The following is a 17,466-nucleotide window of genomic DNA, read 5'->3' as shown; positions in this document are numbered from 1 at the left end:
CGGGGTAGACTTTGGACAGTTCGCCAATGTGACGCAGGGCTAACAGAGAGAGACAGACAACCATTCACACTCACATTAACACAAATTATTTAAAAACAAAATCCCCCCAAAAAACAATTAACGATCAGTCTTATGAGCAACATATGTGTGTAGTGTTAATTGAAACTGCGATGTTGTTCTGTGCGTTACCCAATTGACTAATACAAAGTGGACCTGAACGGTGAGAATGAGCAAGCGGAACTGTGAAAATGAATCTGCACGGTTAGCAGAGTAACAGTGATGCTGTGGGCGGGTTAATTGGATTTACTTGTTGCAGAGTTATGAACCTGCTCCTAAACTTTAGGTTGGAGAGGTGTTTTTACTATGACACCATGTGGAAGGGTCTTTAATGAAGTCTGTGTGTGTGTGTTCGAAGTGATCTTTGAAGTTCGTGTCTTTGTGTTGTGTCTGATGTACAATGACTTGTTTTGAAAGCAGGAGTGCCTGATTGATGTTCTGTTATTTTCTCCCCTTTGTTGTGTTCGCCTTGATTTTCGACTGCTCATCATCCCACCTCTCTCTGTCTCTTCGTCTCCAGCGACAAGACGGTGAAGATCTGGCTGTCAAAGGTGTGGAGGAAGAGGTGAGAACCGGCGGGACGGCGGTTCCTTTGTCAGCCATTTTTCCACAACTTGAGCCACTGATCTGTGACCTGCTCGCTTCTACCACAGAAATGTGACACTGAAATCACAGTTTCCAAGGCGATCGGAGTGTCTTTTTTTGTCCTTCTTTGTCACAAGGCAGCACGACAAAGCCGAGGTGAAATATGTAGTCAAAAGAAAAAGTCTTTGCCTTTCAGATTGTTTTTTACTGCCAATTTGAAAGTGCCATTCAAATGTGGTGCTACTTGGAAAAGATAAACAGCATCGTGCCTGGCTGTGTGTGTGCATCAGGCAAAAAGGGATTCTCTCCTGACATGAAAACTACTGCAACTTGGTGTCAAATAAATGAAAAAGTGTCCTTCTGTTCCTTCAAACAGTGAGCTGGACCTGCTCAGAGACATGTGTATTCATGCATCTGTTGTTTGAAAATTAAGACACAGCCTGAATTAAAAAAACAAAACAAAAAACCCCCCCAAGAGGGACGCTAAAGAACTGAGACCTGTGTTCATCCATTCGGGAGCGTTGTGGCTGTTCGGATGCTGAACACAAGTGGACAATCATACTGTGTTCACAGCAGTGGATCAACAGACTATCTTGGAAATACCATCACTTAGTGAGAGGAAGTTGATCGTAAAGGGAGAAAACACAGTCAAAAGCAGAAGACTATCTTAGTGGAACTTTATTGTTTTTCATTTTTGTAATATCTTGTGTTAATTTATTATTTTCCCTACCTCAGTTGTTTTGGACTTACAGTATGAGGTGGGAGTGAACATTTTTACGGGTCTCCGTGTACAAAAACACCTGGTGCTCCACATATTGAAGTCTTTTTTTTCTTTAATGCTCTGAGTAGCTCCTGGTCTCTGTGTGGATTTGTCCTCTGTGGGCCTCGGGTTATCAGACTGTCTGGCTGCTGACCTTGCAAATAGGAAACACGTCCAGTAGCACAACCGAGGTAGCACTGGTCCTGGAGGACCCAAACAGACTTTATTATCTGCTCTGTGAAGTGCTAACTGCGGCAAAAATAAGAAACACCCCTGCAGATGCACACGACACAAACAGAAGACGCTCCTCACACGTTCTTGAGTGCCGCATCGAGGGCAGAGAGCCAGATCATTATCCAAACCAACCTTCAGTGTGTGTGGCTCATACCTGCCATTTATCCTCGACGCAAAGCATAATAGGAGCGCTACTCGTTTCCCCCCGGCCTTTTTTCCTGCTCCACTCTGATCTTTGAGGTTAGTAAGAGTGTCAGACTGACCAGCCTTACTGAGGAGTCCACCTCTTTCCCAGCTACTTCTCCAGGAAGCCAATTTAATTAGAGGTCTCGCAGCTCTCACCAGCTTTTCAGGCAAGATTACTTGGGTGAAAGTAGGTCATAACTGAGAGGGATTTATTATTAACATCCGAATTTTCTTCCACCCACTATTTGCTGCTATACTTACAGACAGAAATAAACTTCCTATACCTGTGCACTGATGTACAAATCTGTTTATGTGGCAGATTATGTGTGTGGGCAGCACATACATATGCACAAACTGTGGACACACACAAATAGACAATTTCAGAGGATGTTTCGGTTATCCATCTTGCCTGATAGGTCCTGGCGTCCCTCACTGTGTTGATTTAGTGTCTCTTTAATGAAACGGATTCAGCACTGCCATGTTCCACTGAGACAAACGTACACGTCCATACACGTCGACGGGTGACAGCGACTCTTTAAAGTCATTTAAAAATCTCCTTTGTTTTTTTTTTTTGTCTGACACCTCTGATTTATAATCCTTAAAATGGCAAGCATTCACATCTGTTTATTAACTTTTCCTGTACTGCTCCAAAATGACAAAAGCTTCTTTTAACACATAGATGTCTTACCGTTCAATTACAAAAAAACAGCAACACACAATTCACACTCTCTTAGTATTACAGCTAAGCTTCGTTCAGTTAGGCAATATCACTCGGTTTTGTTAAAAAAAAATAATATATTGGTGATTTAGTGCACTTTTCCTTATAAAAGACCCAGAGACATACAGTATGTAGTTGAGTTAAGTGATGCTGGGATCATAAAACAGTGTTCACGTTCAAAAGCGTGCTGAGAGTATGAAGTGCTTTCAGCAGGCTTTCTATCAACTCTGCTCTGATACGTGAGTATGTTCTGCTGCTGTTTCATGTGTCCAACATGAGTTTGAAGCTGCTTACACTCCAAAAACAGTGACATGCAGAAGTTTGAGCACCCCCTTTAAAAATGTCTGTTAGTGCCAATGGCTTGGCAAGTAATGTTTGTAAAATTGTTATTTTAGCGTTTTTTTGCAAAAAAGGTTTCCCCAGCCACTGGCTTAAACATAAGACCAAAGCTCGATTTATTGACTTAAGTATTTATTTTTTTTATCCAACCAACTGAGCACTCAAAGCGCTTTCTACAAGTTTCATTCAGAAAATTCACTTTCTACCACTGACACAGAGTCGCACTCCAGTGGCACATTGTGGCTAACTTCAGTATCTTGGCCAGGGCTTTCCCGGCACGTGGACTGAAGGAGTCAGGGATCGAGCCACTGACTTTCTGATTGGTAGACAGCCCACTTTACCACCTGAACTCTCCCCAGACGTCTTTATACACTGTGACCGCAAACTTCTGTTCTGACTTCATCAGTCCACCAGACTTCTCTTTAGGATTTCTAGACCTCAACTTAACCATCCATCGTTCCTTTTAACCACCATCTCTTATTTATGTTTACTAACTGACCGCCTCCTCAAAAACACTTTCCTATCTTCTTATAGCTGTTGCTGTGTGGGCATCAATTATTTACATTTTTAGAGTGCTAGGCAGCTGCTGAAGGAGGACAGCGACTGCTCTAGTGTTGGAGCATGAGTATTTGCAAAGCCTTTAATAATTTGCATCATCATCAAGCCACGGCCCAAACGACAGAACTAAGGTCTGAGATCTCAGATCTCTTGGGATGCTCAAACTTTTGCGTGCCACTGTATCGGGGTTTTGGAGTTCTTTTTTTTAGGTGGGGAGGTTGTAATGAATGCAAACATTTTTATGGGGTCAGTATGATGAAGCATTCTTGGGTGTTATTTTTGCTATGATTAGAAACTCAGGTAAAGGTTGAAGGATAATATTAGTCATAACTTGACCCTGTGAATTTAGCTAGCTTTTTGAATCAAACAAATGCCTTGTTTGACAGATTTTTTTACTTTGAGAAAAATGGTACTGTCAGTCTGTAAAATAGCCATTTTCATGTTTTGATTTTGCATCTGATTCCCTTTACTTGTTATCTTTGTACTGTGCTTTTGTGTACAGAGCGTACACAGTTAAGATAGCATCTTCCCAATTTGGCCAAAGAAGAAGATGTGCACTGAATTTTGACCATAAATATGTACAAAATAGGGTATTTGTATAGTAGTTTGAATATAAAACTGGACTGAGTGTTGAAAAATGTGATCAGTGGGGTAATTAAACTCCCAAACTAACAAGTTGTATACTTTGACTCCACCGTACACTATGTATTTATCTGTGCCAATTAGCCAAACTGACCCTGCTCACCAGGTTGGTGATGTGTTTCACATGGTAATAATGCTGAGAAAGGATTTAGCTCTTTTTTCAAAACATCTCCATATTTCTATTTAATGCTAGGATCTTGTAGTTCTGTAGCTTTAGGCACTCTCTGTGGTGCCCTGTGCTTGTACATTTTCTGAACGATGCAGATGGTGCTGATCAGAAGTCCAGAAACACCTTTGGGGGGGGAGGGGTAATTTAAATGATGTACACCTGAATCAAAATTTCCTAAATGTCTGAATTTGGACTTGTTGACTGTTAATGCGTCACGCAAAAGATGCAATACATAAATGATGACTCTGCATAAAATCTACTCAGATTACTACTTATTATAAACATGCAGAAGCAATAAACTATCATCTGACCTTGGATCAGCCCAACCTTGAGTTGCCCCAAACTCTGAGACTTGTACTTCAGCATCACTTCATTACTTGACGATGTGTAAATAGTTGTGCCAATTCCTTTTCACGTATTACAGAGGAGATGCCGTTGAGATTAAGCGCCGCTCCTTTCTCATTGGCTGACTTCAGCTGAATCTCTGATAGCTAGATTTATTCATACTTTGAAAATGAACACAAGGCTGTTTTGCAGCTATGTAATTAAGCCATGTTTTAGACTCAGTTTACAAAGAAAAGCTCCAGCCATGAAAAACATACTGAAAAGAGGACATCCATTTAGATCTGTAGTAGGGGTAGAAATGAGTAATAATAATGTTTCTGCTGATATATTATGTAAGATAATAATTCAGTCATAAAAAAGACAGATCCCTGTTGTCCCTTTTTTTATAATCATGGGAAGAAGAAGTTGTAGATTTTTATAGCTCCATCTGATATGTTGCTTAATCTGTAAAACCCATTAATCTGTAATCAATAGGAATCTTCCTAAAGACTAATTTTGCTAGTAAGTTAGATGAGATAAAATAATAACATTGGCCAGACATATTTTGTGTGGAGCTATATGAAACCGTTAATCATGTTTAATTGTTATCAGTTAGTATTTTAAATTTACTTATCTGTATAGCACTTTCTGCCATGTATAATGTTGCAAAAACAAAAAGTATTTTGCAGTGGTGGCTAACCTTTGGCTAACCTTAGCAGGGCTAGCTACAGTAGCGTTGGGCTCTTGCTAGCGTCCACATCCCAGTGCACAATATCGTTGCACATCATGTCAGATGCCTGGTTACATTCCAGTTTATCCTGACAAAGCTGACATACAGTCTCTGTTATTTAGTTTTTTTTAAATTCTGCACAACAGCACTGGCTAGCATGGTTAGCACCAGATGCCACGGTGGCGCAGCAAGTTCTTTGAACCAGTTATTGCCGTTGTACATGAAGAAAAAAAGGACAATACATTTAACTGACTAGCCCTTCTAGCACTGATTAGCAAGAGCAGCAATATTTAAATGTCTAGTCGACTAGTTGCACATGTTGTTAAACATTAAATATCCAAAAGCAGTACCCCCAGTGTTAGATAAAAAAAGCAAAGCTGCAAACAACAAAACAAGCGCTCACACAACCATTTGCTGAGCCCCACTACAAGTTAGTGTTGGTACATGTTCACAGTTTATATTGATAGCTGTGGAAATCCACAGCTATATATAAGGACATACTTGGACCGGCGTCACAGTGGTTTGATTTATTTTTATCTATTCTTGCAAGGTCATTTTCTTTTGCTGCAGAAAATGTAACAAAAACCCAGTGAGCAAATCTGATGCTCTTTAAAACAGGTTTCAGTGCTCATTTCCCTCCAAACCGAATAAAGATGAGGGCAGAGCTGCTTTTGTTACTCTTTGCTCTCATTGCTGTAGTTGTTCCAGTTCTGAACAGGTATTTTTGTAATGTAGCCCTACACAATGTGAAATTGTCATTTGCTTTAGGAAATAATGCTAAGGTACTTCTGTAGGTGGTAAACTGCTTACTTGCTACTGTCATTTACTTCTGTAAAGGATAAAATAGACAGTGCTACTATTATTATCTCTTTACACAGGATATTGATCACAGTAGAGGCCTGTTCACAATGTTTTAGCATGTTTACAAATCCAAATTCGCTTTTTCTTATTACATTTTTGAAACCATGACTTGGTCTGTTGCTGTTTTGGTGGTGGGGCTTAGCAAATGGTGAATTGACTGAATACAAAATATAAATCTATTAGTTTTCACAGGCAAGAAAATTCAACATAGGACTACAGAACAGATTGGAGAGTCAAGCTGCCAGTCAGACCAATCGTGTGATTACCACCTTTAGCCCTTTGTTTCCAGCCCAGCCGTCTTATGACTGTATGGGGGGGGGGGGGGAAACTTAAGTAGTCAGTCTCTCAGCATTAGCCTCATGCCTCATCCAACAGGCCTTACTGCCTTATCAAACAGAAGGTGCACGTAGGACATTGATAATCATTCGCCAAATATCATGAATCTCTGATGACTGTAGATTGTCCTACAGATTGTGGAATTCTGTTCTTAGTGAGTCACCGTCTCTGCTCGCTTTATCATTATGGCTGAAAAAGACTTTCAACTTTGCCTCAGGCTGCTGAGAGGATAGGATCGTGTCTAGGCACAATCAAGAGGGCACTTTACGGCTCTGCTGCTTGTCAGTGAATCTCTATCACACACCAACACACGTCTCCTCTGCAGCGGCTCGAGTGCTTTTTTTTCTCCTGGTGTGTGTAGCATGGTAACACAATATGTGGCAGTGTCTGTGAAAAATGTACTTATGGGACATTCATGCAGGGTCAAAGGTCATGTGTGCCTTTTATTGCACAGACTACTCCCTCTTAAATGACTGTAAATATCTGTACTTTTTTTTTTTTATATATGATAATGTGCATGCAACCAACCCATGTAAAATAGGTTTGAACTGTAAATAATGTAAATAAATATTTAAAGAAGGATCCAGTGTTTCCTCAAGACAATAAATCAGTTCAAAACAAGTGCATTTTGTGGTTTTGAATTCAATGCGATGTAATGTTTGTGCATCCGGCTCAGATCTTTTAGACTTCTTCTGTACGCATTTTGAGTAGTTTTTCAAGCAAAATGTCATCAACATTCACTGATTTTAGCCCTTTAAATGTAAGAATATGCTGATTATGTGGTATTCCTGTACCAGATATATCACACTAAGCTTGACGAATGAGTAATGAGCATTCTTCAAAGGATAATTTAAATAAAGGTTACCAAAGCTCTATTGTGGATCATAAAGAAATATCAAAAGTCTCTTTGGAGAAGATGAAACTCATTATCAGACACTTAGTTTTGTTATTAGTTATCGTATTTGCCCAGCTTTCTAACTTCTTAGCTCTCAAATCTGTCTGATATGAAAGACCAAAGGATCTCTTACGTTGCAGATGGGAGAGGAGTTATGATCATTCAGTACAAACAGACCAACAGGTTGTAGACGATGAAATGTAGACATGGGAGGGCATGTTTTTCAACTAGATTCATTTCTTTCTACTTCAGGGATAGAGATGCATTTCCAAAACTCATAAATCTTCATTTCCTTTGCAAACTCTGATCATTAACTTGTGTCGGGCTGCGCCTGGCCCAGCCGCGATGGGAGACACAAGCACTGTGATGTACGATGGCCATTAACGCCTCAGAGGAGGCAGAAACCATTTGACGATGCCAGTCACAAACAAATAAACATCCATACACAAACCCTGTCACATCCCAGCTGCATGTGCTCCATCTGCTCTCTTCATACAGCAAACTGCTGAAATTTCATTTGAATGCCTCCGTCTGTTTCATTACACTTCAACGTTCCAGTAAGTCTGTTTTCACTAGCTGATCCATCAGTCTCTGTCCTACAATATTCATCACCTTGTAACTAAAAAACACAATATGAAACTCAGCCAAATACCCCGAGAGTGTAGCTGTGTTCTATATTCAGAGTGTACTGGTAGGTAAAAAAAAAAGAAAGTTTCCAGTATCACAGTAACCTTGGGTTTTTGCAATAATGGCAGTGTCAGTGGGCCACTTGGCTGGTCTGTCACTTTCCACAGTTTGCAGAAAAAAATCTGTGGGCGTTGCAGACATTCTCAGTTCAACTCTTTGATTTTTACAGTAAGGAAATACCTGCAGAACTACTGATATTCCTGTCAGCTTTAACATTTTCTGCTTGTGTTACAAAAGCTTTAAACACCTAAAACTCTGACTGATGCTGTCTTTATTTTCACAGGTGAGCCTCACAGTACCAGCAGCAGTAGTTGCACAGTCCAACTCCCCATATCTTAAAATGGATTTAAATTAAAGGCTCATACATGAGTACTGTTCACCTGCCAAAACACAGCTTGATGCTGCCTGTTAGCATAGACATAGTGGATAATTTAGCTAAAGACCCAGACATTTTCCTTGGTAATCAGTGGAAACCAAAACAGAGCCCAAACTGAATATGCCTGAAGTACAAAGCTAATGTATGATACACATTCACCAGCATGAAAGGTGCTTTTGTTTCAGTTTTAATAATAAATAGAACTAAAATTGACATTGTCGCAACTGCTCAGTGTGTTATGAGCTGCCACTTATGAAGCACACACACTTTTCCAACTGAATTCTTAAAACCTTACTTTATACGAGTGATCCTAAATAGACAATAACAGAAATTACACTTTATTATATAATTTATTAGATTCCCCCCCTTTTTGATGATAATGCAAGCGAGGAGGAGAGACATTATGGAAACGAGCCCAACTGTGGAAAAGGATTAAGACTGAGACAGAAGATGAAACACAAGAAAGAAAGGAGTTTGGTTTTGAGTGCTGGCTGGGGAAGAAGAAGAATCATGTTGAGGGGGGGGGGGGGTTACAATAAATGGGAAGCTGCAGGCTTATTATTTTAAATAAAATGAAGATGCAGTAGGAAGCACCTCCAGTGTGACATTAAGGGAGGTAAACTGAGAACATGCTCCACACATATTGAATAGGAAACTGAACAAATGTGTGGAGCGCAAAAGCTGAACAATTTGCTAATGCTATACCTTGAAAGAACATATATACGGATAATAACTGTGGAATTAGAGCCTTTATAGCGAATGATTGACACTTTAGGTTAGAACCTTATTCACTCTACATAAATTCACACTTAGGAAGAGAAATAAGTGAGAGGTACTCTGAGAGACAGTCGTGAACTGAGGATATTAGCGCTGAAGAACTAATAAACTTCTTTTCCTGCAAAAAAACAAACCACTGTTTTTCACTCAAACAGCAAGCATTTGCACATTTGTGCACCCACTGAGCACAGCCTTGGACTATCACCCATATACCACAGTCTAATCCCATTATGCACTCTCTCTTTGAGTCCGGGTTTACGCACACCCCGACGCTCTGTGGTACCAGGCTTATTCACATCAGAGGGACACTCAGTCATTCATGAACACACACGGAAAAAGCACAATGCTGATTTAATAATTATGTTTAGTGGGAGCTTTTGTGAAACACTGTTCATGAGTGTATAATATACTGAATACTTAATTAATTGACAGATTAGTCATATTCAAGTAGGCAGGTTCACTAGAAATGACTCAGCTATAAGGCCAGAGACACATTCAGTGTCACTGTCATAGGTGAAAACCAGCGCTTTCTTTGTTTGTCACTGACAAACTTTACAGTCCAGAGCTAATTGGCTTCATATTATGACATTAACAATGTAATTATAATTCGGAGATGTTCACTGAATCATTTTCTCAGTTTTAAAGGAACGATTTTTCATTTTGGGAAGTACACTTCTTGCCAAGAGTCGAATAAGAAGATCTGTTCCACACAGGTTCTGATTTCCCTTAGTGGCTGCTGTCCTGAGACCACAGTGCGCCTCTACAGTTATACAACAATTACCTCAAACCATTATGATGAGCCCAAACTCCTTTGATGATTTCCCCTTTGCTGTGATGAAGACCTGAAACTATTTTAGAATATGCTATCCTCCTGTCGCCATAATTATCTCCAGTGCGTAACTGTGACCTCTGACTATTTAATTTGGCTAAGATGTGACAGCGCCTGGTGTAATCAGTGCAGCTGAGAATAGAGCACTTCACTGTTAATTCTTCCAACAACCAACAACTAAGTCTTGTAAAATGTGGTAAATAAAAAAAAGTGAGTGGTTGACTGAATCAATTTTAACGTGAAGCATCATGCAACGAAGCAGGCGATGGGTTTAGGGCTAAGGGGGCGCTGGTTTGACTCAGTGTTGAGCAGGTGACGCTCTCCCTCTGCTTTCCTCTTACAGTGTCTGTCAATAATGTTGAAAAAAGCCAAAAAAAAAAAACCCAACCATGGGTTAAGTTCATGATATCTACAGTACTTGCCATCCTGCCAGTTTCCTTAACTCCATGAGAGACAGAGAAATCAGTATTATGGGCAACTTATTAAGGTTGCTGTGAGCTTTATGACCCTAGCTCCAACTTTTGCTTATTGCATACAATTTAAGTTAATCTGGGGAAAGGATCTCTAACCTGAGCTCCACCATCATTAATTGTTAGATGGCTTGTTATGGAGTCTTAGCATAAAGACCTAGGTTGAATCAGTCCAAAGATACCTTTATGGCTCTCTATTTATCTGTAATGTTGTAAGAAAATGGAAAAAAGAAAGGGAACCTCCCCCAAACGAAACAACAGATTGCACAACATGCTAGCTAGTTTGCCCCGTTCCCATCTTTGTGCTAAACTCACAGGCTGCTGGCTTTAGTTCAGTATTACAAAATCTGGAGTTGATCCTCTCATCTAACCTGATCATAAAGGTGTGGAAGTAAGTATGCAACTTATTTGAAAAGTTCCCAGCCAGTAGGTCTAGAAATGATTGATTTCAAGGATAGCTCTGTTTGTGCTGTGCACTATTCTGTATATTTTTTCACTTGGTGAAGTTTTTTTTTGGATTTAATGTTCCTTTTGTTTGCAATTTTCTCTCTTGTGGCTCTTGAGTCACCCAGCTGAATGTATTTACAACAACATCATCTACATCAAGAATCATAAAATGGGTTACTTTGTGTATGAAAATACAGATACTTTGTCACAGATCATTACAACTACAGACAAAACAACAGATTTATGACAACAGGTTAAATCACACATAATGTGTTGTGAAATAGCTATTTATTTATAATTTTTTTCTTTATTTAAATACTTTCCAGTCCCCTTTTGAATCCACTTTCTTGGTATTTCCATGTAATGTGTGTTTCTGCCTCTCACTTTGTCTTCTTCTCTGAGTCTTTTTCTTTTGCTTGCTTTTTTGTGCTGCTTTTCCATGGCAGGAAGTTGTAGGATACCAGAACGGTGAGAAGGTAAGTAGCCATGCCAGTGTATCCACCGATTACGAGACACAGCGGCTGTGCCAGCACGAACAGACAGAACACGTTCATCGACGCGTGGTCGGTCAGCTCCACCCGGTCATCCTGCGCGGCCTTCATCACTCCAAAGAAATACATCAGTGCCAGCGCCGGATAAAAGGCCAGTTCCATCACGATGATGAAGATGACGTGGTGCCTTTGGATTTAACGTGCATAGTATTCAAAAGTAGTTTGTAAAAATCCACTGACTTCTTGAGTATTTTCAGAGACACACTCACCCTCATGAAATACGCTCTCTCCCAGACAGAAATCTCTCTCAAGTGTGAAAGAGGCTGTGACAGAAAAACAGACTGGGACCTTTGATCCTTCATCACAACAGTCTTGTCAAACATTAGCCACTTTCTTCCTTATCGGGACACTCGAAGGTTGTTGACATCTCAACGTGATCTGGTGTTTTTTTAAAAAAAAACTTTTAAATACTCCACCTGACCAACACAGTGTGCTTTCATGCGCATCATCTAAAAAGTTAGCGCGTTCCTCAACAGTTCTTAAAATATGTCAAATTAACTTTCATTTTTTGAGCAGATGAATAAGCTGACTTGTGTGAACTGAATGACGTATCATAAATTAATTACGTTATAAAATCTTGAACTTTACTTTCACACAGCATGTCTCATGAAATGTTATTTTTTTAACATCTTTTGTGATCTGACTTCAAACATACACACAAAAGAAAACTATTCAGTTTGAAAACTATAGACTAAGTTTCAATAGATCGACATTCGGGGTCAGGAGCACATTTTTTTCCTTTTTTTTTTCTAGTGTAGCGTTAGAGAGGAATACTGATACCACTTTAATGCCTGTACACCAAATATGACGCTGCTGCCATGAGTTAGCATAGAAGAAACAGGACTGCCACTTCAGACTTGTGGTGGTAATATCATTTAATTACATGTAATTACAAGGTAATAACCAGGTAATACTTGTATCAACCTTGGTTTTAAGCTGATCCTCTGACTGAAATGTATAAAATGCACAGAACCATTTAGTAATAGTTTTTACTGTAAAGTGTTTGTTTAGGTAGTATAGTAACCTGTCAGGATTACAGAGATAATCTGTGTACAGATGTTTTTACTTATTAGGACACTATGACCATATTATAATACAGAAATTAAAGCTACTTTATAGCCTTAACCCCCTCCCCCTCTCCCCTCCTGCACCTTCCCCCTTTGTTTGAATGTAATAAAGTAAATATTATATGTTTGATGTTGTGGCTTATTACCTGGAAGCATTTGTGGTAGTTTCTTTGCAACAATAACCATAAAATTGGGGTGAAAAATGCAACTATAGAAAAAGTAATAACAGATTAAACCAAATGCCGGGAGGTATAATGATGACCTGCAAACTATTGTGTTACTTTTTCTGTAACAACAATGACTCAGGGCTGGAAATAAAAAAATACCCATTCCTATTATATTTCACGGTAATATTTCCTACAATTGAAACCCAAGGACCAGAAAAATATTCTGTATTTGCTAAATGGAAATGCTATAATTTTCAAGTCAAGCATGGGTGCTGTGGTTAGTTTAAGTGACATCACCGGGATGTGCAACTTTGTTTTATTAATGTAGCTCTAAAGGGTGAATGGCAATCTAACTCTTTAAATCATAGTTAACAAATCTGTTAATTAGACACGTTTCTTCTTATATCACTATTAATATAATGCAGTGTTAGCATTACTTAGTCATTTTATTGTGGATACATTTTGCTTTGGCATTCCAGCCATAAAATAAAAAAAGGCTTTTTGAGGGCAGTAACAGGCTAGATAAATAAGGGCCAATTTTAATGGTGCCAGCTTGTGTGACACGGAGCTGAGCACTCCTTGGATTTTCTTCCCTGTAGAAATTTTGCCTTTAGGGATTTCTTTGCCACTGTGCTCTGTATCATTTTCACTTTATTTTCAGCTTTTAAACTCAGTCACCACTTATTAGCAAAGACATAAACCCACTCAACATATGGTTCTCTACTACAAAAAAAAAAAAAAAAAAAAAAGAGCGTCCAGGCACCTTCCCATGAGAACTCAGTGATGAACTTTCCCCACAGCAGAAAAACTACTGCATCATTAAAACTTTTGGGTAAGTAGCTGCAAGTCTTCTATCAAGGATTTCATAATTAGCTCTAAGAGCTTGTGTGTCTACTGTAGACCTGGGAAAATCAGGTTATTATTATTTTGCCAGTGGCTCTGGCACAGCATGGAGTTCATTGACTTACAAGTACTGCAGGAGCGCACGGGCTGTTAGCCAGCCCATCAGCCACCTATAGGCTGCCATAGTGGCTTCCCACAAATACTGTATATGTGTATTTCCCTCAGTTTGTCAGTCTTGGAGCAATGATTCATAAAAGCCTTCTTTATGCTGCTTGGCACCTCAGGAGGGATTTGATTTTGGATTAAACCACTGGGCCACGGAGCAGGATTACACTCTGGGAGGGAACATGTGGTCCTTTTGAACTGGGTTTATCAAACCCCCTACTTATCTACAAGGTACAACTGAGTACACTTGTGTCTTGCAGAGAGGAGCACAAAGCCTCAGCACCCATTTTAAATCCAATTTAATCATAATCAGAGGTCATAAGTCAAAACCACAGTATTGATTTAAGCTGCAGCAAATAATTGTTATCGTAATAGTAAAAATAAATAAATAAATCTGAGTTGTGCTAAATTAGAACGACTGTCCCAAATGCTGTTTTGAGCACAGAACTCATAATTTGGTTTTGCAGTCTCTCAGCTATGTGGTGATAATTGTGATTTACTTTTTGGTACCACTTTAATTCTAAAGGTCCAAATTATCGCCCTGTGGTAGTCGGGATAGGCTCCACCCCCCATGACCTTGTAAAGATTAGCAGATGAAAATGGATGGATGGATGGATGAATGTATGAAGGGTCTATATCAAGTAAATGACACTAAATGCTTCATATAAAAGCTATAATCCCATGTTAAATTTACACTTGATTCTGAAAACTTTGCTTCATTTACAATGACTACATTTCAGAGAAAGACATTTAAAAACCCCACTCAAAGCATTTCATTTGAGTGTTATTGAAGCACAGCCATATAAATCAGAATATAACCTTTAAAAGTTTGATTAAACACTTGAACCCTTTTGTTAAAGATGTTACTTAACACTACTTTGTACTAAAATGAAATTAAAGCTTACTGAGTAATAAAAAAAAAAACACTTTCTTTGGGCTCAATAATTAAAACGAATTGAAAAATATTTGTTAACTGGGAGGTATAAGCACAAAATCTTACAGGTCCCAGAGCTTCTTTAATATTATAATTTCAGATGTTGTGTGTTTTTATATTTAATAGCGCTTGAGCATGAAATCATACACACTTTTCATTTTAGAAGAGAAAACATTATTTTAGCGCCGTCACAGGCAGGCTGAAAATACTACCTGTACCTCCACTCCTACCCCCACCGCTTAATGGGACATCCAAAATGTATTACTTTGTAAAATATTCTTTGTTTCTTTAAAAAAAAAAAAAGAAATGTTAAAACCGCAGGAAAATTAGATCAAACGAGTAAACAAATGTGTCCCTATTTCAGGTGGGTAAAAAAAAAAAAAAAAGCTTCATTTTCTTGACAGGGCATTTGTTTGCTTTTGCATAATTGCTTCCAGAAAGGCGATCTTTTTGGACAGCATGACGCAAGTAAGAATAAACACAGTAATTAGCGCTTAGAAAACTGCAGGAAGCTGAGAAAATAGGACGGAGAAGGAGGAAAAGGGGCATTTGAATCTCCTATGGTGTTATTAATGTCACTGGCAGTACAAAGCATTGACCACCTCCGAGTCCGTGGCAGATGGATGGGAATAGCATTTAAAGAAGATGTGCAGTATTTTAGAGGGTTTTGATCACTCAAGTTGACCCCACAATATTAAGAACTAATGTAGCACAGATAATCAGATATTGCTTTTATATGGCCCAATGAAGAATTTATTTGAAAAAATAAGTTTGATGGTATGATATATGATCAGAAATTCATAAAATATATATGTTTTTTTTAATTAAATCTGCTAATTTTCAAATGAGAATAACTGTTATTTTTTTTCCATCTATCTATTTTCTGTCTGTGATTGATGACTATCACTGACCAGATGCAACAAACACAGAGGTATTTTTCTATTTAACTCATACAGTGATGTGTTTTCTTTCTTTTTTGTCAGTAACCAGGAGGCAAAACATTGCTCGGTTTCAACACCCCCTCCCCCACAGAACACCCAGTGTTTTCAGATCACAGCACATGAAGGGGTGGAAATAGATTTCGTTTTGATATGTGGATTCCCAGTTTTTAAGAATATACATATGCAAAATATGTCGTATTTCTGAGAAGTCTGCCATCCACAGGTTACTACTCAAGGCAAAATAGATATTGTGAAGGTCTTCTTCCTCCCCTTCCTGCATCTTCTTTTTTTTGTTTGTTTTTGTCCTCTGGCCCTGATCCTGCCAACCCACTCTGTGGAACATCTGTAATAGCATGCTCACCCACTCTAAACAGCAAACCCTTAAAATACATGAATCATCCTGGAGAGAAAAGGGTGGGTATGTAGATGTGTGTGCCTCTTTATCTCTGCTTATGGGTGACATATGAGAAAATAATTTGTTTTTATACGTGCACACTGGTGTACGCGTTGGTGAGCACGTGTAAAAGAACGACTGCATGATTGTGTGTGTGTGTGTGTGTGTGTGTGTGTGTGTGTGTGTGTGTGTGTGTGTGTGTGTTCCTGATCCTGAGTTGGAGAGCTGTGTGGGCAGAAGCATCCTGTGCCGGTGTAAATTGATTTCCAGAATCCAGACGCTAGGTGCACTATGCAGGAAAGAGCTGTGTGCTTCTGCACCCATTTATGAAAGGTGGTATAATGGTTTATGGCTGCATGTGTCTCTGTGATGTGTGTGCGAGAGATAGCAATAGGGAAAGGAGAGACAGAGAAATAGACAGAAAAGGTGCAATGACACAGAAAAATCTGATGTCTCTGTTTCCATATTGACCACAAAAGTAACAACTACACTTTTCCAAGTAGGTGAAAAGGGGCTCCTTTCCTGATAATAATGTTTGTTTATTCACAGCCACAAGTGTACATGCATTTCACATACATGTGTAACACTTTCTCCTCCCTCTCTCAAATTTGTGAGAAGAGGACGGACAAATATGTGGAGTGTCAGAACAAGTGAGATAAACAGTGAGGTGATGGAGAGAGACCAGCGCACATGTTGCTTGTATTTAGGAACCATACTTCTCCAAAAATGACAAACCCATCACTATCTTGACAGGCAGTGGCATCAGTTTAGCATATTCATTACAATGTGTGTGTGTTTTTAGCTGCACAACAACAGGCTAATGGGGGGATGGATGATGGCCATTAAATCTTTATGTAACTCCCTCACTCTAATCATCATTGATTTTAAATCAGCCAGCATGAACACTTTTTAATTGGCAGTTCTGACTGTCTGAAAGTGTTGTGCACAAAGCCTTCCATCAAAGAAAGATGGGAAACACTTGCACTTTTGACTGTGTAAGCACTTAAAGCTGATCCTGCTGTTTTTCTTTCTTAAAAAAAAATATCTCAATGGTGCACTGTGGTGTTGAATTTCTTTACTGTTTCGCATTCTGTTATGCCTTCTCAAAAGTCCAATATATAAAATGTTCCAATATAAAAAATAAAAAATAGATGACTAAATATTGTGCTCCAGCTTTGCTCTTCAGCCGTCTAAACATGGGTTGTCCCAACCAGCAGGACTGCTTCCAATTTGCATTCAGTCTCACAAGCATCCTTCAGGACAACCAGTTTTTTGATGCCACGCCTTAGAAAAAGTCCAAAAATACGAAATAACATCAATTAGTCATCTGCTATGACTGACACTCGAGTGCACGCTGAAGAGGAGGCTACACAGGATGTTACAGGGTGACAACAGCAGCGCCAGTGTACAGGGTTGCCAGCACT

General features: G+C 39.1%; 1 protein-coding gene across 7 annotated transcripts in view; it reads left to right on the top strand.

Annotated features, from left to right (window-relative positions):
* Positions 1-6,483, top strand: part of kif21b (kinesin family member 21B) — a 74,177-nt gene extending 67,694 nt beyond the window's left edge. For all 7 annotated transcript variants that reach the window (XM_040028938.1, XM_040028937.1, XM_040028942.1 and 4 more), the window contains one exon: positions 578-6,483. Coding sequence is in view for 2 of the 7 variants with exons in the window: in XM_040028943.1 (XP_039884877.1) it covers positions 578-626 (49 nt within the window). In the remaining 5 variants the exon portion in view is untranslated. The remainder of the gene's footprint in view (positions 1-577) is intronic.
* Positions 6,484-17,466: the final 10,983 nt, after the last annotated feature.

This window comes from Simochromis diagramma, unplaced genomic scaffold (genome assembly GCF_900408965.1).
Source record: "Simochromis diagramma unplaced genomic scaffold, fSimDia1.1 OVJJ01000483.1, whole genome shotgun sequence".
In the NCBI taxonomy this organism is placed as follows: Eukaryota; Metazoa; Chordata; class Actinopteri; order Cichliformes; family Cichlidae; genus Simochromis; species Simochromis diagramma.
Note: the sequence above shows the minus strand (reverse complement) of the source record. Positions and strands in the feature narration are given on the sequence as shown.